The sequence below is a fragment of the Podarcis tiliguerta genome (assembly GCF_965153285.1).
Source record: "Podarcis tiliguerta genome assembly, chromosome: 5".
Taxonomy (NCBI): Eukaryota; Metazoa; Chordata; class Lepidosauria; order Squamata; family Lacertidae; genus Podarcis; species Podarcis tiliguerta.
The window spans coordinates 65,166,004-65,191,605 of record NC_139538.1 but is presented as its reverse complement, the minus strand read 5'-3'; the positions used below and the strand labels follow the sequence as shown (position 1 = coordinate 65,191,605).

The 25,602-nt window shown below is 40.2% G+C and overlaps 1 protein-coding gene across 24 annotated transcripts in view; it reads left to right on the top strand.

The window, feature by feature from the left end:
* Positions 1-25,602, top strand: part of PCDH15 (protocadherin related 15) — a 609,044-nt gene that overhangs the window by 393,040 nt on the left and 190,402 nt on the right. For 22 of the 24 annotated variants that reach the window (XM_083441352.1, XM_083441358.1, XM_083441371.1 and 19 more), the window contains 3 exons: positions 5,741-5,860; positions 9,540-9,650; positions 13,335-13,505. In XM_083441352.1, coding sequence (XP_083297478.1) covers positions 5,741-5,860; positions 9,540-9,650; positions 13,335-13,505 — 402 coding nt within the window. The remainder of the gene's footprint in view (positions 1-5,740; positions 5,861-9,539; positions 9,651-13,334; positions 13,506-25,602) is intronic. The other 2 variants (XM_083441366.1, XM_083441367.1) reach the window with 1 other exon arrangement.

Here is a 25,602-nt window from a genome sequence, read left to right as displayed (position 1 = left end):
ATGTCAGTCTTTTACATTTGTAGTTTCCTCCCGGATGGCATAACTTTTTCTCAGTCCCTGGTGGAGGGACTGTATTCCAGCTATGGGTGAGCAAGAGCCAAAGTGGATGGATGAAATGGTCTTGATCAGGCATGGGTCCCTTGAACACAAGTAGACTGGTGAATCTGGGTGGATGTTTTTAAAGAAAAAATCATTTAAAACACTTTAGAAAGCCACATGTTTTCAACAGGTTTGAAATGAACAGCTTTTGAATGAACATTAATGAGGTCCAAAAGAGGTTACATCATACTTCTTTTCTTTTACATAAAAGAACCTGTTGAAAATGTCTGAGTAAATATGCTCTGGAAGTGGCAGTCCATTGTTGCATATCCCCTCCCTTCCCTTCCCTTCCCTTTCCTTTCCTTCCCTGTACAGTATATGACAACCAGGGACTTTGTGGATGGAGTTGAAAACTTGGAGCAAAAAGCTCCTGGACGCATTGGTACGTTATGATATATTACACCTTCTCAGGTAATCATACAGAGAAAAAGACATTGCAAGCAGCTAGAAGGCAGGAAAGAAAGAAAGAAAGCCCACTTCATACAAATTTAAAGCATAACTAGCTGCGTTCTGGAAAGGTCTGTAGACACATGATCCAATCCACATGTCGACATTCTGTTCTGGGCATGATATGTCAGATGCAGACTGGATAGGTTTGCTCCAAATTTTTCATTGTACTGAAATCCTTCCCTGTCTCCAGGTATGTCTACCATATTTGCATAGTTCAAGTACACAAAAAACCTAGGGTTGCCGTATTTCAAAAAGTGAAAATCTGAACACAGAAGTTGTTGAGCTTCTTTTACAAGATCTCTTTTTTAAAATGCATTTTTGATCTATTTTTAAGGGAATTCCCCAAAATCTACACTTTCATCATGGGTTGCCATATGTCCGGATTTCCCCAGATGTTTCAGCAAATTCCGCCCAGACACTATTTGCTGCGACTGAATCCTGGCTATGTCCAGGAAATTCCAGAGGTATGGCAACCCTACAAAACCACCTAACTGATGTAAGCAATTTTAAGCTATTGACAAACTTACCTAAATTGGATGTATTATTTGCATTGTATATACAGGGAATGCTTATTGGAGTAGCAGTATAATGGTGATTGTTTGCTATATGCATTTTTAGAAACAGAAAAATAAAGTTAAGAAGGAAATGCAAACACATGCACACAACCATGCAAAAGGACTTCAGGTGTCTGTGGAGCAGGGCAAATGAGGCGTGTGGCCTGTGGGAGAATGGGTGGGGTGTAGCAAGAGCCCCAAGAACCAAATAGAGAAGCCTGGAGGGCCATATTTGCCCCCTGAATTTCAGATTCTCTAATCCCTGATCTACTCTTAGCAGCAAGTTTCTGCCATTCAGAAGGGCACAGTTTTGATACAAAAAACAAAATCCAAGCAGCATGCTTATCTATCTGGTAAGGAGCTTCTGTCATTAGCCTTTTGGTAAACCTTGTTCCAATATTTGACTGATTTCCATAGGATCCAGAACCTGCTTGAGATAGAGAATTCAGACTATATGGACCAATAGTCCTTAATAGTAAAATAAAGAATTATCCATTTTTGCAGATCTGGTATTTTTATCTTCAACTGACATCAGTATCTAAAATCTTCTGAAACTCTCCTGCATCCAATATTTAAACCAAAGAGTTTTGTGTACTGATCATACAATATTTACTGCCATGGGGAGAAAATTATGAAAGCAATTACTTAGAAATGGGGAGAGGCACAGTCAACTTGTCTCTCTGTGTTCTGTTTACCCAAAACAGGTAGTGTGCATTTTTTCCTTCTGCCAAAGGCCAGTGGCAAGCAAATAACATTCTCTAATAAAATATTCTCTAAGTGTAAGCAATGACTACTAGCTTCTTGAAAAATAAGCCACGCATCATATTCATATCTCTCCGAAAGGCTCTCTGCAAGCAAACTGATTCTGTTATTAAGCTATATTTTTGTTTGTTCTGAAAATAGTGGTTGGGAGCATAACTTGTCCAAGGAACAATATCAGCTTTCAAAATCATAGCAGTATAGCATCATCCATAAACATGGGAGGGTTTTCAGTGATTTTTGTGTGGGTGTTTTTAAGCTGAGACAGAGTGTGACTGAGTTAATCCAATAAACTTCATGGCCCAAACAAGCCAGCATTTGAATCCAAGTCTTCCAAGTGCAAACAGCCTAACAGCTCTGCCATCCTGGCTCTCATATGCAGGCAATTATTTCATAATTGTATCTGCCAGATACTTTTTTTTGTGGGGTGCGTGGTTGTTTAATCCCCTTTGAAACAAAATCAGTAAAAATACAAATTGCTTTTTTAAAATAAATAAATCCAAGAAGTGTGATAAATGGAAAAAAGCATTTGAAAAATATGTGTACATGTTGCTGTGGGTTGTGTTCATCAGTTGTTGCAATCAGTTATATTTTTATAGTCTTCAGTGAGCCATTTATAATTTAAATAAAAATAAATCTAAGCCATGTATCTTTTCTCTCTACCCACGAATTTGATTAATTGCTGTATTGGCACACAACATGCTTTCCATATGGTACAGTAATTTACTGTTTTTAACTAATACCATATTAATTAAAATTATTAACCTGGGTCACCCTGAAGTCCATGGCAACAGAAGAGATGCAATATAACTAAAATCTCTTGATTAACAGAGAGGCCATCCAGGAAAAACACTATGGTGCTGTTGTGCAATCCCCATTCATTTCATTGACACACAAGCAGGTCAGCATTTTGGTGAGTTGTGAACATTAGCACTTCCTTTCCCCTCGGCCAGGATCCAAGTGCCAACCCCACCCTCCACCACCTGAGGGAAGCTCCCATTGTTGCCAGTGGGCAACAGGATGTCAGCGAGGTCTAAAGAGCTAAAGCCCTCTCTGCTCACTTTGGTCCTGGTCCTATTCATGTTTTTGTGATACTTTTTATAAGGGCATTTATTGTTTAAATGCAACCATGTAAAGTTTGACCCTTGGGGAGAACTGTACCCCAGTGGTTAAAAAAAACCCCCACTATCTGAAATCCTGGAGAGCTGCTGCTGGGTAGTGTTTGTGGTGGTGGTGGTGATAATAATAATAATAATAATAATAATAATAATAATAATAATAATATAGACAGTAGTAATAAGCTGGATGGCCAATGGTCTGAATCAGTATAATGCATCTTCCTATATTCCAATGTTCTTTGTACTTCTTCACCAAATGGTTCTGATTGATACTAAGCTTTGCCATTCATTTTCTGAAAAACGTATTTCTATAATATCAAGAGTTGTTGCCATAATGCTCTAGATAACTCCTGCAGTGCTACACTAGTAAAGTAAGAACCAGCAGTCGTTCCCATCAGAAGACAGGGTGTCATGTTTTGCTTCTGGGAGTTGTAAAAACTATTCTCACAAGTGTGTGTTGTGTGACGGAGATGAAACAGATTTTTGATGTAGGAATGGTACTAACATTAAAGTGTGGGCTTTATTTCAATAAGTTTGAAAAATTGCAGATTTTGAAAAACTGGAGCGAGAGAGAGAGAGTATGGGCAGTTGAATTTCAGTGGTAGAATTTTGAAATCAATTTTAGAATGTTTATATCTGGCAAATGCATACAGAATGATGAAGTCTTGTTAACGTTCTAATGACCATACTTCTGAATAAGCATAGTGCTACATGGCACTCCAATCTCTGAGCGGTCTGAGATTCCAGGGGTACCAGGCATGCTTATCAGGATCTTTGTTTCCTTTTGGAACAGTGAGGCACAGCAGAGTCTGTGGTGTCTTTATTGTATATGGTTTATTTACACATATATGCAACCTGTGTCTAGATGCAGAGAGTGCAGAGTATTCATATCCCAAGAGGGTCCTGTTCCTCCCATTGCTGCAGCCTTAGATTCCAAGAGACCCCACACATCATGTCTAACCTCTGAAGACTGCCCACCTTGTGTTCTTGCCTATCTTCCCTGACTTGCATAAGTGACACATTTCCTTTTTGGTTACCTCATCATCTTTGGCCGTCTTAGGGGGTTAATCAGTGAGCCATTCCAGTGGGTACCTCTTGATGGTTCTTCTGCCAGGTGGTTTCCTGGACATGGAAAAACTGGTTTAAACTCCAACCCCTACCAGACCCAGGAATGTAGGGGTTTCCTTAGATTCTAATCCTTTACTGAATCCAGATATTTTGGGGGAGTCTTCCCCTCCCCCCAATTTATAATACTACATCTATATGGGAACTGATTGAATACTTGTGACTTGGTGGTTAAGCGATAAACCAAGACAGTACTTGGAAAAGAAGGTGAAAAAGAAGGCATAATCTTCTGCAAAATCGTATAGCATTTCTCCACGAGGTTGTGAAACCCATACACATGTAGTTTGAACAGCACAGGGATCAGCATGAGTAGCATTTACATGTGGATTCTGAATCTTAGAAGTGCCTAATAAGTCTTCCCCTCATCCTTGCAACTTGCAGTAACTTCAGTGTGGAAGCAACTAAAATTTTGGTAGGTAGTAGAGCTCCACATTGCTAAAAATTGTTCAGACAAATACTATAACATCATTTATTTCTCTCAAAATGATATCTGGCATGTGAACAAGAGAAGTTGAAGGTGACAATGAGACTGCCTTTATAATCCTGTATGCACTTACCAGGGGGAGTGAGCCCCACTGAACACGGTGGTAGTTACTTTGATGCACGTGTGGATGTGATTGTGTTGTGAAAGCCTGCAGTGTAATTTTTGCATTTCACTGTTCCTTGAAATGGTGTAAAGTGCCATGGTGTGCAATTTCCTCTTGCTCATCTGAGTCAGTATAGCTCACACTGGACGGTGCTACTTGCCTCTACCCCTCTCAACCAGTCAGTAGCGTTTTGCAGCCTTATAATTGCCTCTCCTCATTTGTAACTAGCCTCACTCTCTCACATACCTGTATTTCTTTAATTTTAGAGTGCAAACCATTCATGGACTGCAGTGTGTGATTAAGCCTATTGACACTTCCAGACAGCTTGTTTATACTCAATAAATATATTCATCCTGATTTGTTTGCAGGGATAGAGATGGTGTCGGCTATTTAACAAACATCCCATTTTATTTCTTTGTGGGGAGGTCAGATGATGTTGCATCCTTCGGTTTCCAGTTCATTTTCCTGTCACTTAATTGCAAAAAAAGGTCAAAACTTTTGAGGAAGTGGGTTTGTTGCACAAGAGCTCTCAGTCAACTAATTGCACAATGTGAATTTGCCAGTATGAGATTGAATCCTACCTAAAAATATCAGCACTCGAAGTGCCCTTAGCCTCCCTATTTTCTCTTGAGGTTTTTTTTTATTATTATTTTTTAAAAAGGAACATTGAACTGGGAATAGGGATAATGGGTGGGATTAGCTGAATGAGCCCCATCAGTGGAAGCTCTGTGCAAGGACTTCCGCTTGCACAGTGCAGCTTTCTTCCCCTCTCCTCCCTTCTGTGTCCCCACTCCTCCAAAATTGGCTCTTTGGGGTCAGGAGAACCTCCAGAACAGCATGCAGGAAAAGGAGAGTGAGATTGTTCCATCTGGCAAGCTGAAATGCTTGTGCACGCAATACATTCATCCAGTAACATTGTCCAACAGGGTAGCATTGCCAGCACATCATTGAACTACATTTTTACTTGAAACCATTACTTGGATTTCTTCTTCTTCTTCTTCTGTCTTTCAAGGGTTCCTAAGTGTGCACATCATTTTTGTTGTTGCAGTTGACACCAGTTGGAACTACCATCTTTACAGGATTCTCTGGAAACAATGGTGCCACAGACATAGATGATGGTCCCAATGGACAGATAGAGTACGTCATCCAGTACAATCCCAGCGACCCAGTATGTGAAATTCTTATTTTCAGTAAACATGTGTTGTTGGAAGAACGAAAATAAGATACAAAAGCACACTCAGTTTATCTTTAACAGAATTTGCCCTTGTTTTCTTAAATCTTTGAACATATTTTTTGGGGGGTAACATTTTCTCATAAGGCACTTTGAACCCAAGATTGATTTGATGTGTGTGGTGCTGGGCACAGGTATATTTGTCATGGAGATAGCATCCTGGGGAGGGATGAACTGGACTTTCCTTTGCATGTGGGATTTGGAAAAGGGATTTGTATCACACATAGATTTATGAGCCCAAAAGCATTTCTTCAAGAAACCTGGCATTATTCATTTTTAAGCTATTTGAGAGTGATTCTTTTTGGCGGGGGCAGAGGGAGATGTTTTAATCATACACATGTAGAACAGATTATGCATACAAGTAAAACCTGACAAAAAATGTGTGGAAGTTCTTTAGAAAGAACGAGCCATTAAAAAAACAAAACAAAACCCTTCCTTGATTCTGCTGGTGGAGTTCTAGAATCCCATGTGCTGCTTCTTCCCACACTTATGCCCCTGCTGGATGTTCAAGAACCAGTCCAGAAGGTGTAAATACAACTGAATGCATAATGCTCAGCTCATATCAATTCCCTGGAAAAATAGGTCATGGCAACTGGAACTACTTGTGTAGGCAATTATGTGTGTGGATCCAAGAAGGGCATATGAGTATGGAACTTTATCCTCCATTATGCCACATGTATAATGTACTTTTAGGATGACATGGGAGGGCACCACATGTAGAATGCTTAGTGTGAACTAGAGTCATGAATGTTGGCCACTCATATGATCCATCCGCTGCGAACAAGGGGTGGGATTCAGTGAGTGGGGCTCACTGATGTAGGCATTTTACATACTCAGGTCCCAACTCACTAAAGGATCTACTTGTGTAGGGGAGGACTGTGTGATCGCCCCAGTTCCACTGGTGATGATTGACTTTTAACATGATCCGTATGAACTGGTCCTAAGTGAGCCAAAGGTCAAGCATAGCATAGAGTTTTGGTATTAATAAAATGGCACTTTCATTTACAGCACTAAATATAAAACATAGTAGTACATCTACTTATCAGTGCATTTTATATCATTCTTAAAATTGGGCTTTGCATTCTGTTCTTTTTTAACTTACAAAAATTTCAAACCAGTGAGTTTATGTAAGTTTAATTCAGATGCATTTAGTCGATAGGATTTTTTAAAAGGTTTCCTAGTGGGCAAGTCAAAATAATGTCATGATATTTTAGACTGCCCATTTTTTGAGGAAATATTTTACTGCAGAATTAAACACAATTTTATACACAGAAAACTTTTTACCTGTGATATATATCTAAAATACTTCATTTTAGACACCATGAGCTTTTTTAAAAAACACACACACATTTGGATTATTATTGCTATGCAAAGGCTCTAAATTATCAGTGGCAGTAAGACTATAATAATAAAACTCAGGTTAAAATAAGTACATTTTGATGAGAAGAGGAGGAATGATTACTATCATTTGTAGGTTGCTTATTATTCCAAGGTAATAGTAGAGACTGCATTGTGATTGAGATCATACAAAAAGCTGAGATGTGAACGGTTTGTATTCTAGAAAGTTATAGAATCAGTGTTCAAGAAAATTGATCAGGAGAATGATTGGCACACCTTTTGTTGGATTAAAATAATTACACTCACTGTTACTGCACTATTAGGCAAAAGCATGGGAAAACAATGTGTTGTGTTGCTCCATGAAACTTTGCCAAGGGTGTTGGGGGAGATGGAGAAAATACTGATATGCAAGGCTTAATATTCAGCAAGAGATGGACCTAGTTCTCACAAGCTGTGGATGATGTTGGTAAGCCCGTGTCTTGCTAAAGTATGCCATTTCAGACTGCCCATGTGGACTCATGAGATGGAATGTTCCCCTTGCTACATTTAAAAAGAGGTTATTATATGTAGAATATTAGTATGTCAAAGGGAAAGCTATGTGCATAGAATATATTTTAAAATGAAAGAGAATTAAATCAGCTGCAGGCTAAAGTGGATCTGCCCAAACATAGGTTTACAAGTTGTTGTTTTTTGCTTTAAAAAAATCCTTTTCAATATTTCTTCTATCTCCTGAACATCTTTGGTCTTTAGAAAAAAATGACATTCACTTCAGATGTTTATTCGTTGTTATAGGCTTGATGTGGTGAAGAAGTGATATGGTCACATCTCCACAACAGTCAAATTATGGCACCAGCATTCATTTTTGTCTTAGCTGTGAAGGAAGTAGCTTCAAACAGAGTAGCTTCCATATCTGTAGGTGGAGTGTCCACAACATACATTAGATCTGTAGCACTCTGTGCCCCCACACACTTATGCTCCATCGTGTAAAGTCTCCCATCACTTGCAGATATCTGAATCAGTACATAGCAGTTCGAGGAATCCTTGGCTATAGAAATGATTCATTCCGGTTTAAATTTAACTGGTATCAGTGCTCAAAAGTAACTTGATCACAATTACCATACCTTGTAATGATTTTAGGTTGCACAACCTTTTAGGCAAATTACAAACTAAAGTGCTGTGCTCCTGGTGAGCACTTTCATCAGGGCAATGTGGTCATTTCACGGCTTCACCGAAAGTCAATTGAGCTTATACACTTGTCTGGTGTTTTTTTTAAAGCATAGAAATGTCACAGTGGGGTGAGAAATCATTCCTAAGATCCTTCCATGGTTACCTCTTTGTATAAATGCACCCCCATGAAGAAGAATAAAGATAAAACCATGGGAGAAGGCCTGTTGATTTGCCTAAAAGCTTGTGTTAATTCTTCAACAGAGGAAAGTCCAGAATTTTACCTCTACTTCATCAGACTGCAGTTCTACACAAATTATGAACAAGTGTGTGTGACAGGGTGTTGTGACACATGCTGGCCCTTCATTCAAGGACCCATGTTCATGGGGAGAAGTCCCCTCCCTGGGTCTATTTATGCAAGCTTCCAACCACAGATGATTGTGGTTGTGAGGACCACATAACCACAGGAAATTTACAGCAAGAATATTGCTGATTTTACAGTATTTCTGGGTCCATTAAGAAATCAGGCAACCCATTTGCCTCGGTTTCAACGGTCACCAGAAGCACACAAATGCAGCCTGGTCATGTGAACAGGTTCCAAATCTCCCAGAACGTCATAGTTGGTCGTGTCAGCTTTAGGTCCCATTTGCAATCACATCACTTGCTCTCATTTGCTTCAACCAGAAACTGGGAGATATATAATGTCAGTTATATTCAGAGTAGACCCACCGGAATCAATGGACTTGTAGTTACTAATTTCAGTGGGTCTACTCTTTGCATCATCCAGTTGGATATCATCGTCTGTTCCTATCTAGCCCGAAATGTTTTAATTAGGCTTTTATTGTTGAAAGATATGTTCTTTTTCCTTGGTGGCATTTTTTTCTTTCTTTAATTGGAATAAATGTGACTCCACACTGTCATTATGCCAAGGGTCTGTCTTCTGTGGAAATTCATTAGGTCTATGGGGAAGGATGTGAGGGCAAAGTGAACTGATTGCTCACTGAAGAAAAGGAAGTGTTGTTGTCAGTTGCCACTGATGGATCTTCCTAATTTGATTACATCATTTTTTTCCCCTGTGACCTATATTTCTGTTTTCTTCATTTAATTTTGGCAGACTTCAAATCGAACTTTTGATATTCCTCTTACACTGTCTGGAGCAGTAGTTTTGCGTGAGAGGCTAAATTACGAAGAAAAAACACGCTATTTTGTCATTGTCCAAGCCAATGTGAGTATGACTGACTTGTAATTTTTGGTGTCCATTGCGAATATAACTGTTTTTAAGGGAGAATAGAAACTGTATCTTCATATTGTATCTGATGGGCATTTAAATTGTCATTATCAGCACATGACTTTTTTTAATTCAAGAGGGCATTCACCCTATGAATATCCATCATTTGATTCCTGCGGCATTGTATTTGAATGAACCATTGTAGAGCAGATGCTGCAAGCAGACCTTGCATTTTACTGCAAGTCAGCAAATTATTTTGCAATCCGCAAGTGATCATCATCTGTTGATGAGATATCAAATGACTTGAATGCATGAGAATCAGCCCTATGTTTCTGCTGCCATGTAACACAATCTTTCACATATTTACTGGTTATAAAGGTGTTGGTGTTCAGTTGCAAAATAGAGCCTTTTTAGTCTGGGAAGGTATAGAATGATGCATTGTAGTGTCAATGAGTTTTACTGTTCTGTTGCAGCTAGCAATACTAATTTGCTGTGAAATTAATTTAATGGCTGCAGTTTAACTGCATCCTTCAGCTCTGAAATGCAACCTTTTGAAGATGCTTTTTCTTTCACCTCCAGTTGTGTATATCAAATAGGGGTGTGTGTGAAGCATTTTCCTGACATGTTATGTAACAGATATTTCAAGCTGAGAAATAAAGTGATGCCTACATTATACAGAGTATACCAGTTGGAAAGCTTTACTTGGAATCAGCTTTACTATTGATGTTGTCTTTGGAACCGGAGCTGGCAAAGTTTCCATTCATTGCAGAATTCTGCAAGTTACCTGCATAATTATAAATCCGCTTAAAAGGAGTCCTGAATTCCAGCCATTCTTGTGCCATATTCCATTGAGGGTGCTTCCAGACAACTCATTTATTGAGCAGTCATCCTAATAGGTTTGCTAGGAGGTTATAATGACATTTTCTCAAAGCAAGTGTGCCATGGACAAGCTGGATGCAGAGGGGTCGTGGGAGGTATTAGCCAGGTGACCTCCAAGGGAAGAAGACTCAGAGCCTGGGGAATGGTGGTGGGACAACAATGAATGGTCAGAGGTAAAGGGAGCAGACTGGGAGGAGGAGGTGTCAGAAGCAGAATAGGTGACGGGGTTTTGTGAACAGGAAGAGTCTGCAGCAGAGCACAGTTCAGACTCCGAGGCAGAAGCAGGGATGCTTCTGAACCACTTCTGAGTTCTTGCCTAAACATAAGGGTAAATGCCCTTGTTGTTATTGCTTCTTAATTTGCTCAACATTCTAAGAGTGCAAGCTGGGTAATTTTAGATTCTGGACTCCATAGCCTTTTGGGGGACCCCGCTTTAGACTCCCATGTCTGTTCCTTCAGTTATTTCTCTTCTTCCTGCCAACACTGCCTTTCTGCGCTTTCTATACATTCCTGATACAGTAGAACAAAATGAAGGAACAAAAAAGTTTCCATCCCTGGTTTTGAAAAAAGCACCCCTCTGAGTATGTGAAGTTATTTTTTCATTTTAAACTTCCTTAAATCATAATGCCGTAATGATTATTATAGGACTAAGATGATGTTTGCTTCTACTATTCTGCTGCAAAACACATTCATTTGTGAATAAGCACTATTCCGTTGTAGAAAACAGTAATGTACTTTTAAAGTAAAGACAACAACAAAATGAGTACCTGTAACTATGTATAATCCCTGATGGCTACCACCTGTCTTTTGAATGTTTTCTCAAAAGATGAAGGCAAAGAAAAGAAGATGCTGGAGTGATCAAAGTGATGCTTCAGTGAGTCTAAGCATCCCTATGCCAGCCTAGGTGCTGATGCTGATGCTGGACCTGTTTGCTGCTTTCTCCATTATCAGTTACTCTCTGGGTAGCCATTTCAGGACTCCCTGGGTAGCATGGCCATGGACTTCAGTCTCAAGTTCCAGTCTTAGCTCCATATTGCCCTTGTTGCAAAACTTCTCTTCTTCTTTACTTCCTTCCACCTGATTTCCTTCCTTCCTTTCAGATCTTGACACAACCTTGCCTCTTCTGGGTGCAATGTAATCATGCCACCATTTTCTCCCCCTTCTTGCACAGTATCAGCCTTCTCTTTCCACCAAGCTCCTGGGTTTATCATCTAAGATTGCGAGTTCAAACTTTCCCCGAGACCACATCTCCAATATCAGTTTTTAATATATTTTCCTGGAGACATTGCACTTTTTATTTAGTTGACCAGCTCAACAAATGTACATATAGTAATATAGTGGGTTGTATCCTCCTAAGCAGATTGCCTTGTCCTGAACAGTTTGATCACCAAAAGCAAGGCATTAGCAATGTTCTACCCCAGACCCTCCATCATGAAATGGCTGAAAAGCAGGAATGGCATGCGAATACAAAATTAAAAATCTTTGTGATGTGATAATGTTGCTACCGTTTTGAATAAGAATAGTCTGACTTAATTCTTTTTCTACAGACTACTTTATTCCTACTAGAAAAGCAACAAAGAGAATTTATGAATTCTTCTGTCAGTAAGCAGAATATATAGAACACATACTGGTGTGCTGTGCTGATAAGTGATTCTATAATTAAAACCATACAACTTTCTCATTGGAGATAGAGGGGATTAAAATCCTTTGTTGTGATGTGTGGGAAAACAATGCTTATCAGTTCCAAATTTGCCAGAAAGAAGATTTTATCACATAATCTGTTTCCCCAAATATTGCTAGATGGGAGGGGGGCTTCCATTTGAATGTTTTCTCCCTCACACACATGGCTAATATCAGATTTCTTTGCTGATATTGGATAACTTGCTTTACTTCTGAGACAAGCCCCCTGACCCCCAAAACAGCACAAAAGAAGTGTGATGATTTGGAGTCCAAGGAAGGAGGAAGGGTTTGACGAAAATAATTTCTGTAGAAAAGAAAGATGTGTCATGGAATAGAGGTATAAAAAGGTAAAGGTACCCCTGCCCGTACGGGCCAGTCTTGACAGACTCTAGGGTTGTGCGCCCATCTCACTCAAAGAGGCCGAGGGCCAGCGCTGTCCGAAGACACTTCCGGGTCACGTGGCCAGCGTGACATCGCTGCTCTGGCGAGCCAGAGCTGCACACGGAAACGCCGTTTACCTTCCCGCTAGTAAGCGGTTCCTATTTATCTACTTGCACCTGAGAGTGCTTTCGAACTGCTAGGTTGGCAGGCGCTGGGATCGAACAATGGGAGCGCACCCCGCCACGGGGATTCGAACCGCCGACGTCTTGATCGGCAAGCCCTAGGCGCTGAGGCTTTAACCCACAGCGCCACCCGCGTCCCTATAGAGGTATAAAGGAAGGTCAAAAATGGGGTTGTTGGGAGGAAGGGAAGAAGATACATAGAAAAGGACTGAGGAAGGAAAGAGAGGATGGTAGGGTACAAAATATGATACTAAGATATAAAATAATGACATCAAGGAAGTGGGAACAAGGTTACCTGAAGCATATTTGCCTCTTGAGATAAAAAAAGGCTGATAAGCGCTCTCACTCACTCACTCACTCACTCTCACACACAAAACCCCTCTTGGTCTTAGTAGTGGTCCCAGATTAGAGCTTTGTGGGGTCAGGGAATGCAATGTTCACTTCCACCTGTCTTTGCAACATGTTTACAGTTTGCGGTTTCGAATTTCACATTATTATATGCAGTGATACCAAGACAAACAACTTTTATTGTCGGGTCAAATCCTTATTTTCTCCACAGGACCGAGCTCAAAACCTTATGGAAAGAAGAACAAGTACAACCACCCTTACTGTTGATGTCCTTGATGGGGATGACCTTGGACCAATGTTCCTTCCATGCGTATTAGTTATTAACACTCGGGATTGTCGGCCGCTCACTTACCAGGCTAGCTTGCCAGAGCTCACGGACCCTGTAAGTACAAGAAGGGACTTTTTTTTCTCTCCCTTTCTTTTATTTTCATTCATTCATTCTCTGCCTATGTTCAGGTCAATCACTCTCTTGTGTAGCATGATTCTGTGCCCAGCAAGCCAAACACAATCCAGCAAGCATATATTGTGGCCTGTCAGGTGCTTGAACATCCTTTTGTTCTTGCAGGTCCATGAAGATTGCAAAAACTGACACCCCATCCAAAAGTGCTACGGCACACTGCAGTTGGTCTCGAAAAAAGTCTTCTATTCAAGTTAACAGAATGGTTTATTTTCAAGTCTAACTTCAGCATGGGAACATTTTCAGTTTTTTGTTAACACATAGGGAATGGAAGATTAACCTATCTCTAATAGAATGCTTTTTTTGAACCCTAGGGACATTTGGCTCATGTGCTGGCAATTCTCCACCCCTGCTGTAGCAGAACATTGCTGGCACAGTAGCAGAATCACTATTTTGTACCAGAGTTCAAGCAGAACAAGCACTCATGCCACACCCAATGAGGGCTTGTTTTCATTTTACTTTTTGTACTTTGTGTGTGTATATATCTGTATCTACACAGAGACATGTACTTGAGCACAATATGTATTTATTTTCCATCAGGTATTACAAACTGCTGCGAGTACCATTTCTCTCTTTCAGAGTAATCTCTGAAATGGCGTTCCTTTCTTGACTAATATTTCAAGGGTGTTTCTTCTTCTTAAGAGATGTCTGATTCCACATGTGCCTTCCCCCTAGACTCAGCAAACTATGGATGTGGTTTGTAATGAGAGATGCATGCTCAAGTCCAAAAACAAACAAACTAAGAATTGGTCATGAGTCCCTGGATACCTCAGGGCTTGTCAACATATATCCAGTATTATCTTCCTCATGAACAACGTATCCTGGTCTTTGGCTGATACTTTTGTATTCAGGGCCATTGCCAGTTCATCTGGGCACAAGACTAGTCACCTTACCATTAACGCAGGCATGAATTGCTGATTATTTATTTACCATAGTAAACAGAGGTAGAAAGGCCCTGCTGGGCATCTGTATAAATTTGTATGTCCTGTTTATTGATAGAATTCTCAATATACTAATCACTTAAGGAATACAAGTTGCTGTATTGCTTCCAAACAAATTATAATTATTATCAGTGCTATTTTTTCTAGAAAAAGAGGTGCTGCAACTCACCATGAATGCCTCGCTGGTTTTCTTATAATGGCAATGGTTCCCACTTGAGAGGTGCTGGAACTGAGTTACAGCGAATTCTGGCTGAAAAAAGTCCTGATCTTTCTTTCTTTCTTTCTTTCTTTCTTTCTTTCTTTCTTTCTTTCTTCTTTCTTTCCCACCTTTTATCTGCCTTTCATAACTATTTTAGGTGGTTAGAGTGAGATGGAACACAAAATTATGTTGTAATCATTCACAATTTATTGACCTCCAAATACTGTATGGGTTCACTTTCCTGCAATACTTTCCCTTTTGGTTCTTACTTTATTCTACCTAGCAAAAGGGTGGTGTTGGAGTTTAGCATTCCAAATGTCACATATTTATATTGTCACCTATACAGTAGCTTTTCCATTTATGGATGCTGGTAATTTTTAAACATGGGATGTCACACTGAATTAACCAGAATATTGCATTTCTAAGTTTTAAATGTAGCATGTAAGAAGGGTTTTTTGGTCTGTGTCTGTAGCACAATTATTTTCAGTCATTGCTGTTGTTTTTGGTTATGTTGTTGTAGTAGTAGTAGTTAAAGCCGCCTGTGATGTAAAAAATAGAAAGAGATTACATCTGTAATGCAATTATTTCTTCTGGTAGCATTAAGCAGCGTGATACATTGAAAACATACAAAGTCTCAACAAAGGAACATTTTATTTTATTTTACATGTGACTGAGGAGATTAAGGTGGCTGGCATAATTTAATGACTCTGTTGAGGAGAACACTATTTGTTTAAACATGTGCTTTATTCATGACTTCCAGGAGCCAGCTGTTAATAATGCCTCTGTGAGAAACCATTGTCTTCTGAACATTAGTTTTAGGCCTATACAATGTTTTGCTTTGATTTGTAATATTCCACGAAGCAGCTTTTGGGATTTGGCTGGCCTTTTTTTATGGTCTAAATTGCCCCCAAACTGCCAGTTTTGTAAAGGAAGTTTTCCCAAGGGTGTTGAAGGAGCTATATTATTTGCTCCTTGTCAAGAATACAGATGTTAACGCAAGCATTTATAACAGAAATAGCTACCCTGCGAGTCAAAAGGCTGGATGGTTAACAACTGGTTTTGGGATGCACAGGGGGCTAAAGGTGAAGCAGGTGCTTGAGGAAGTCATAATGGATGTTGCGGACTCTGTCATTTCGGCAACACCAATATTTTTGCCTCCCTACCCTGCTATAACACTGATGGTATAATGTGTACTTAAGGTTGTAAGAACATCAGTATTAATGGCGTTGAGCAGCTGTGATGTATTGTGACAGCTCGGTAATAGAACAGAAATCGGAGTGTTGCCTGCTTTCAGCCAACAAATGTGTAGTTTAAAGGGAAAATTCTAAGCATCTGAGCCAGCGTTTAATACGAGGCTGTTATCCATCAAATCAATGTGCCCCTAAATGACAGCAAGCTTAAAACACAATTGCATAGTTTTAAAATCAGAAGGGCGATTGATAGGTGTCTCGGAGACAGTAATTAAGATTTTCAGTTAATCGGTAAAGAAAGAGCACTTTCCCAGTGGACAGCAAAAAGTTTAATTTGTACCTCTCCTTTCATTCTTTCTCAAGTGAGTGTACATGAGAAAGGGCTGTAGATCTGTGGCAGAGTGCATGCTTTGGATGCAAAAGGTCCCAGGTTCTTTTATGTCACTCTGGCACTTGCATATCTGCATTTTATTTTGTTTGTTTATTATTTATCCCCCACTTGACTACATGTACATGTTGAACATAACTTGCATTAGTAAGTGATATAGTTTCCTGTCAGGGAACTGCCATCGGAGCAGGAGGAGGTGAGAGGGCTCTCGGACGATGGTGGAGAGGGTCCTAGTAGGAGGAGGGATAGCCCATACGCTGGGGAAGGAAATCAGCGTAACACCAGTGGAGAAGGGGAGGAGATAGAGGAAGTGGAGAGCTGGCTCCAAGACTCTTCGCAGGAGACAAGCGGAGAGGGGACAAGCACTCCGTTACCCACACCCACAGCACATAAAAAGTTTGCGCGCAGGCAACGGGGGAGGAGACTGGGCGTGAAGCAGCTTTTATGTTGGAAGCGGTTTAAGAAACGCCCATTGACGGATTCTGCCAGTGACTGAGGCAGCCACGAGATAGAGGCTGCTCTGTCAGAAAGGGTTCAACCATGCAAGACAGCCACGAGTGAAGGCAATTTACGCACAAGCAATCCCTAGAACCACAACATTTCCCTAATGTAATTGTAAACTGAAAAGATTTCGGAACCTACTTCTTGGATGTGTCTGGAAACAAGTCCAGAAGTGTGAGTTGCATGTGGTGTGGGTAACTCTACACCATTTGTAAACAGCTCTCTATATGAAGCAGGTTTAATTGTGTTTCTTTTTGCTTTGCCTGCCCAAGCCTCCCTCCAGTCTTTGTGTAATTTCTTATTCCTTGTATTTGATCTTCAAAGAGAATATTTTGATAGCAATTTCTATTCTGCATTACAGAAACAAATAACTGGTGTCCTTTAAATATATATATATATATTGTGTGTATGTAGGTATTTATTTATTTTTCTATTTTTCCTTGAATAATGCGGTTCCATTTATGTACATAGACATATGCTGTAGAGAGCAGAAACTGGGTGTTTGGGTGGGTCTGGAGATTTATGGTGTTTTGACAGATACTCAGTTATTCTCTTTTCTGACCAACTACCCAGTGTTTCAAGCTTATCAAAAGCTTATCAACAGCCCTTTAGGAGTGAACTCCCACCCCAACACACACACACACACACACACACACACACAAATTAACAGCAGAACTAAAACACAGGATGGATCAAAATCCATCCTACGCCATAGTCATAAGGTGTGTTCAGCCATGTTTCCCCGCCCCCGTCTCTCTCTCTCTCACACACACACTTGCTAGGGTGTGACCAACTTAGCCCAGAATGACAGAATGCACCCCATATTAATATGGCTGTCTGTTTTTGAATCATTGCCAAGTTCAAAGAGTTATTGTCATGCTAAAGTTCATTGGTTCCACTTAGCGGCATTGCTGCTGCTTTGTCCTTTACCATTCTTCATTTTGACTGCATGATTTGTTTTCAAAATGTTTTTAATCAGACATTTTCTGCAAGAAAAACGTCACAACCAACATTGTAGACAATGCATTTCAGGGCAATCTGTGATATCTGTGTATGTCAGAACGGATGTATTCTTTGTATAAATCTCTCCCTTCTCACCAAACTGAAGGTCATGAAGCCGACACATACACAAGGGCTTGCCAGCAACTCATTGTTTGTTTTGGCACTTGGTATAAAGCAGGGTTTTTCCAAATGACTTCTGCAAATATTATCTTAGAGAAAACACAATTCATCAAGGTTCTGCATGAACAAAGGAAAAGCTATTTTGTCTTGAAGTTCTAATGTCCTTCATGTGGCACATTTGATAAACCTGAGAACCACCACACAGAAGACTGCATTTTGTAGCTAGGGAATGTGATGAATGCCAATATGATCAATGCCACCCAGGCCAGGAAACACTGGCTTGGGATTTTTAAAAAGTGATATTTCAAGGCTTTTCTCTCTCTCTCTCTTTTTTTGCAACTTACCGTTCTTCAGAGACAACTATGAAATTTCCACATGCTAAAACCAATGCATGCTACTGTGAATAATAAAACATACCTTGACTAATACTCAGGAGACAAATTTTAAGACTTAATTTCTTTCACATTTCTGTGTTTCTTGGACAGATTCAACAACATTTCTTGCTTCCCACAGTCAATCCTCTTTTTGGTGGCACCAGCAGTGCCACCATTATCCTCCTAATCTCTTCTGCCATCACCTATTCTTCCTCCTGCTTCTCTCTCTCTTAGTCCAATTCTTAATGTATCCAATGTGCCTTTTGTACACAGAATATTATGTTTGTAGATGGAGCTGGTAGCTGTGAAAAGAATGGTTATCCAGTCCTGTTTCCGTCTCTTTCACCACTCGTGTGTGTGTGTGTGTGTGTGTGTGTGTGTATCCAAGGGCACCTGAGGCCGAAATCAACCCCTCTGCACCCTAATTGTGCCAATCCCAATGCCTATGACTACTTGCTTGCTTCTGGTTCCTATTACATGAGCCTAAAACTGTATTTCACGCATGGAGGAGACAGGAGATAACAGTTTTTCTGAACTGATTGAGAGGTCTATAACAAACCTGGTTATAGTTATAGTTTTGATAATGAAGAAACTATTCAAGATTCAAGTTTTAGAACAGGGTATACATTGTCACAAAGAGACTAGGTAGTATCCAACTAAGTTATACTCAGAGTTAGACCCATGGAAATCAATGGACATATAGGAGTCAAGATCTACACTGTGGCTTAGTACAGGTGTGAAGAACCTTGGACCTCCAGGTGTTGCTAAACTACAGCTCCCATCATCCTGGGCCATTGGTCATGCTTGCTGGGGCTGATGTGAATTATAATTCAGCATTGTTTGGAGGGCCAGAGGTTCAGCACTCCTGACTTAATCAGATACAACCCAGTGTTTCTTTTCTAAGGTTTTTAGGCTTCTGTTCCACCCCCACCCCTCTAATCTTTCTTGAAACCACTGGGCAGAAAGTACTTCTTAATGTTATTCTTGTGTGACAAATTCCATCCTTTCTCAATCATCTCCTAAAGTATTTTTCACATTGATGCTGCTTTGCTCTTAGAAACAAAACACATTAACGCTTGGGGGGGGGGGAGGGTGAAATAAAAACTTTTCTAAAACTGTACACTATTCTGAAAGCAAAATAAATCCCTGGAAAATAACATCTCCCCTGTGAAATCTCAGAAGTGACACTAACAATTTCAAGAGCACAAGGTCAAATAAAACCTTTGTTTTCGTGACAGTGGTGTTGAAATTGAAGTATTTGTTTTCATGATACAACTAGTTGACTGTGCAGCTATAGTAAAGGCCTTTCCTTAACTATATAGAGAATTCTCTATAGCCTAGCATATATAGAACAGAAAAGAAACCCCAAACTGTGCGAGGAACTTCAAAGAAAGCTTCAAAGTCATCTCTGTGCTCTCTAGTTATAGGTCTAGATTGCGTAGACCTCCACATCTTACAAAGCCTTTCACTGTTCCTTTGTAGCAGCAGTTCAAACTTCTTATAGTCCTTTCCCATTTATGAAGGCCTCTCTGGCAGAGCAAACAATAATTTATTTTCATTTCAAGATTGTATGGCAATGCTGGTTCCAGTTTAGAAACATTTAGACACCTTAGTTCAGGATGACCATGTTCCCTCCCTCAGACTGGCATCACTGGGCACCTGCTGAAGCCCACATCATGAGGAAGCCCTTTGCTGACCTCTGGAGGCTCCCAGGGGAAGAATTGTGCTTTCTCCCACGCCTATGTGCCAGTTGTAATGAATAATAGGGAACTTCTTGGCATCTAAACCAGGTGCCTCCCTGGAGTACGGTGGGGTTAGTGAGCTGTTTAGCACAGTGAAAGTATAAGAAGCCTAGGCAGGCTATGTAATCTCCATTCATCCAACTGATGAGCAGAAATTAAAGATGGCAGTGAGATTGGCATGAGATTGGGTACTTAAATGGGAAGAAGGGGAAAGTCTTTGCAAGTCTCCTCCCTCTTCCTTCCTCAGCTTCCACTCTAAAGCAAAGTTAGAGTTGTGTTTGGTGTGCCATGTGACAGAGAAGGTAGAACGAGAGGAGGTTTTATTTTCCAAGGAAAGGCAGAGCACTGTCAAGCAAAGGCAACTAACTACAAATGCTTGGCAAAAACACTCTCAGAAACAGCCTTCACTTCCTTCAAGGGCTGCTTTGCAAGTCTCCCTACATTCCTCTTTTAAACCCACATTGGGTTTAAAGGGGGATCACAGGAAGTTCTTCAAAGCAGGTGAAGCAATCTTGACACCTGGATAGCCCCGTCTACCTGTCAATCATGTGGTATTGATGTCATGTGGTTGACAAGAGAGTGCCCCCCATCTATCAACTTTATCCCGAGAGACTGGCCCTGAGAACCATCCTGGGCCCTGAACCAAAATGTTTCCCCACCCCTGCTTTGCCAAATTTACTTTACCAAAAGGGATGGAAGAAAAATTGTGCAAATGGCATGTTCATGGGACCAGAATGCAATTGTTTGAAAGGATTTTTAAAGGTAAATAGCAGGTTCAGGACATCTGATCCAGATCAGAAACCTGGCATAGGAAGGTATTGAGGGGGTAGAGGTAAGAAGCCTTAACCCCTTGTCCTCTTCTGTTATTCTAATCTAATTTTTGGGTTCCACTCTTATTACCTGCACTTGAAGAAAAGCTTCCATTTATGCCACAATATATGAAATCAAAGACCATGCTCCTTTGCTTTCTCCAAAAACCTTGACACTTCAAGACTGCCCCTGAATTGATGGTGTTAATTAGATTATAATCTCTCATCCTAAACAAGTTCTTGTCAGATAATAAATTTAAATGCTAATGGAGTTGATGCATGTGTGCTTACTATCTTTAAAAAGACATTTGGTAGGTGGTGAAATATTAGATACAATTTAGTCCTGTCACCTCATCTCAGCCACAATCAGAACTTTAGGGATGGAATTAGACTCTTAATATTATTATTCATGTTTGCTCACTTGCGGCCATTTAGAAACAGTCTATCTTCCCATTAGAAAGTTGTAACTGTTTTGTTGTCATTGGGCTGACTATGAACAATTTGTCAATTTCGTGAGAGCCACTGATATATTTTTTTTTTTTACAATTTGTGGGCAAAAGCTGAAATCATTAGATGGGGTAGAGAAGAAAGCCAATTGCAATTTCAGGTACTTACTCCTAAGGGTTTTATTTTGCTTTGTTTAATTGCAGCTGGGGATTTATTAACTATGGCATGTTTACGGTGTAGTGCTATGGATGTTTTCTCAGAAATTGTTCCACTCGACTAAGTGTTGCATCTTTAGTAGCTTTAGATGCGTGACAAACTGACATTCACCTTTTGGGTGGAAACTACTTCAACAGTTGTAAGAAGCTATTTCACTGAGATATAAAGCCATCCTTGAAATTTAAATATTTTCTTATTTATTTTTCTTGACTCCCCCCTCCCACTGATATTTTAAAGATGGCTTCAGTTTACCACAACATGGGAACAGAGAGTCATCAGCAATATAAATACAAAGTGATTTATATACAAAGTGAAGGGGAATGTTAAGTCTTCAACAGATTTACAGCAAGACTTGCCAGGTACTAGATATTACAACTTAATGAAAACCGCCATTTCATATTAATGGCATTTAAATGAGATGCCTCTTTCAGCAGCATCAAAACAGAAAGGTTTGATGAGCTCCTGATTATGTGGTAGTTTAGGCTTAAGGCTTCATGCACTGTTTCAGAATGATTTCCCCCCTCTCTCATCCTTTTTTATTCTATTATTTTTATTTTGTACCTTTTGATGAATTGTCTGTCCTCCATGTGCAATCTCCTGATAAGTGGTGTTTTTCAGTAAATGTCACTGAAAACAAGTGAAGCGAAGGTTAAAAATTATGAAGATGTGAATTTACAGATAATTAATTTTTATCTGCATAGGGCTGCACAAAGAATGACAAGGCTAATTAAAAGAAATTGGCACTAATTTTAATATGGAAATACACGAAGCTTAGGAGTGGAGGGGTTTGTGATTCCCTCCTGGCAGATGTGCAAGCATTTATTTTACCTGCACAGCTATCCGGTTATGGAAGGGTCTGTTTTATAAGTGTGCTTCGCAAGCGGCTCAGTTTTTAACCTGAAATTACATTAAAATGGCTATTTTACATAATGAAGCCTAAGTGTATCTTCTAACATTTAAAATGTGATGGAGGTTAAATAACTTGAGACTTTCAAAAGCAATCATCTTTCCTTCAAAATTTCTTTCAAAAAAGAAAAAGTTGTATACTTCCAAAAAAACAGTTTATACCTTAAAACTTGGAAAATTTGTTGTATTAGTCCTCTGTTCTGGGGGAGAGGTGAGAGGGGGGAAACCAATTGTTAATGTTACATTATTACATTATGTTTACATCCTGTTGTTGTTGTTGTTGTTGTTTAAACCACTTAAAACTTATATGGCAGTCATAGAGGTGGCATCATTGTCAGTGGTGAGGATGACTAGGGACTGAAGCTCACATAGGTGAGGCATTTGGGGGCAGTAATGCAGGAAGGGACAAGACAAAGAGGGAGGGCAAGTAGGCCTGGCAGGACTGCTATACAGATGCAGCCCCCCAGGGTGGAAGCCTGCTGGTTGCATGCCGTCTCTGCTTTACTATTCTGTTCTGTGCAGAGAACATACTGACTAGGCAGCCTACAGAAGTACTGAACCTTCCTGCTCTACATTGGGGGAGGGGAGCAACATAGCATTTCCTTCCCCTACCCCCCTTCTGATCATATAGGGTTTAAAAAACTCTTAAGTCACATTATCCCGTCCCAGAAATTGATTTGGTGCTGGATCCTGATTGGGTATTCCCCAGGTCAGCTATTGCGGAGTACAGGGGGCTATGCACAGCCCTAGAAACTAACAAATTATATTACCCACTTATAAATCTCAGTATGTAAATAGACCTCCTTTCTCCCACATATTGCTGCTCTTTCAGCCGAAATGATAGCTCTCCAGCATTTATCCATCTAAGGACTCTGTACAATTTCCAGTATTGATTAAGCCCCTGTAGGTACCACTGATGCTTGCTGCAATGGAATTCCTCTGCAAAATCTTTTCTGCGACAGATTTAGGCTTGCTAAAAAGTTGACATCAAATTCCCTTTTTTTTGCAAAAAATCAAACTTATTAAAAAATCAGGAGAAGAGGAAATTATTGTCTTTAATTATTTTGATCTAGTGATATGCATTCATATACTTTCATCATTAAATGTCATTTTTCACCATATGGAGATTCTGAAATGACATTTAGATCAGGTAGTTTACGATGCCTTATCAACATGCTTCACTTCTAAAAGATTTCTCATCTTTGTCACAGTGCTGCCACTTGTGGAGATAATCATAATTCTACTTGCCAAGCTATCCTGTTAGACTGCAAACTGATTGTTCATTAAAGGTTCAGGAAAGATGCTGTCTCACTGTATTATTGTCACAACATAAAGTGCTTGGTGTATGTTGGGGGGTACAATTAACCATCCCCAAATCTGACCAATGTTGGCTTTGCCTGAAGTAAATGCTAAACACAAATGTATGAGTCACACCAAAATAAATTGCCACATTGGGACTATAAAGCAGAAAACACAGAAATAGGGGAAAGCATGAATGCAGATTTCCATGTCATTACTAGCAGATATGAATAGATTAGCAGAAATATACATCTTTCCAACCAACTGATATCCCACTTGTTCCAGTTTGATACAAAGGGAGAAAATCACATGTGCATTGTCTTCTACCATGAACTAAACAGATCTGACTGAAGAATTTTATAGGTTTTCTTCCAGCCACCAAGGGCAGACTGGGGCTCAGAGAGGGAGCACCAGGAACCTGGCAAGGATCTACAGTGGTACCGGGTTACTTACGCTTCAGGTTACATACGCTTCAGGTTACAGACTCTGCTAACCCAGAAATGTTACCTCGGGTTAAGAACTTTGCTTCAGGATGAGAACAGAAATTGTGCAGCGGCAGTGCAGTGGCAGCAGGAGGCCCCATTAGCTAAAGTGGTGCTTCAGGTTAAGAACAGTTTAGGTTAAGAATGGACCTCCAGAACGAATTAAGTACTTAACCTGAGATACCACTGTATAAGTTAAAGGCTGCAGTTCTGTAAAGGAGATAGAAGATATAACCTATACTGCTGAGCACCAGGCAAAGGCAGTAACCCATTACCCTCAGTTTATACCAAGCCTAACCTAAAGATTTTAAACTGCTTGCCAAAGCCAGGGACTGAATCAGCAGTTCCGAGAAAGTACATTGTAGCTTGTTAGAGAGAGCTGTAACTATTAAATAAAATAATGTGCACAGTTATTTTTTATTGTAAATGCCTCTTGCAGTGGCCTCTGAGTGGGATCTTGACTGCATCAGTCAGGGAGGGGACTATGACCCTCCCCCCCCTCCCCCGATATCCCTCTGGAAATCCCCCCAAATTGCCATTTGCATTGGGAGGGAAACTCCCATTGGTGTGAATGGAAACATCCTTCCTGATACAAATAACAGATTTGGCAGGGGGCAAGTGATTGATTTTTGCTGGGACCATTTCAAGAGAAAAGAGGGTCAATCCTCCCTCCCCATGCAACATAATTCGAATGCCACAGTAGCTATTTAAAATGTATAAACATCAACATAAGAAGAGCTCTGCTAAATCAAGCCAATGACCCATCTAGCCCCACTTTGGGGGTTGGACTTGATAGGCTTTGTGGTCCCTTCCAATTCTACAATTATTTGATCCTGTGATTCTGGTCCAGCACCCTATTTTCAATGTGCTGGCCAGCCAGATGCATATGCAAAGCCCTGAGCTGCGTGTAATAGTGTTCTGCACAATGGGGAGGCCTCAACTAGCATTCAGAGGCATAGTGTCTCTGACCATAGGCATAGTGACTTAATAGGCATTGTAAGCCATGATGGCTGTGTTTTCCTTCTACTGTCAGAGGCACCATGCCTCTGAATGCCCATTAATTGCTGTTATATAATGGACGTCACATGTAATTTGGCTCTAGTAATTTCTCTCTGTGTGATGTGGGTAAGTTCAAAGGAATGGCATGTTTATTATCCTGTAGGATCATGGTGCTGCGTGTGGATCAAAGGCCCTAAGCATTTGGAGTGTGATGGGGAAGAAAAAGAGGATTTGATGGTAAAGCTTGTCCGGTTTCAAGAGAGCAATATGCCATGCTTCACAAGCTTTAGTAGTAGCCTGTCAAGTAAATTATTTTGCATCCTCCTCAGAATTCCCCATTTACTTCCATCTTCAGAAAAGCCCATGCATGGCACTGCTCTACCATGCACAGTCCTTGTGAAGGGCAG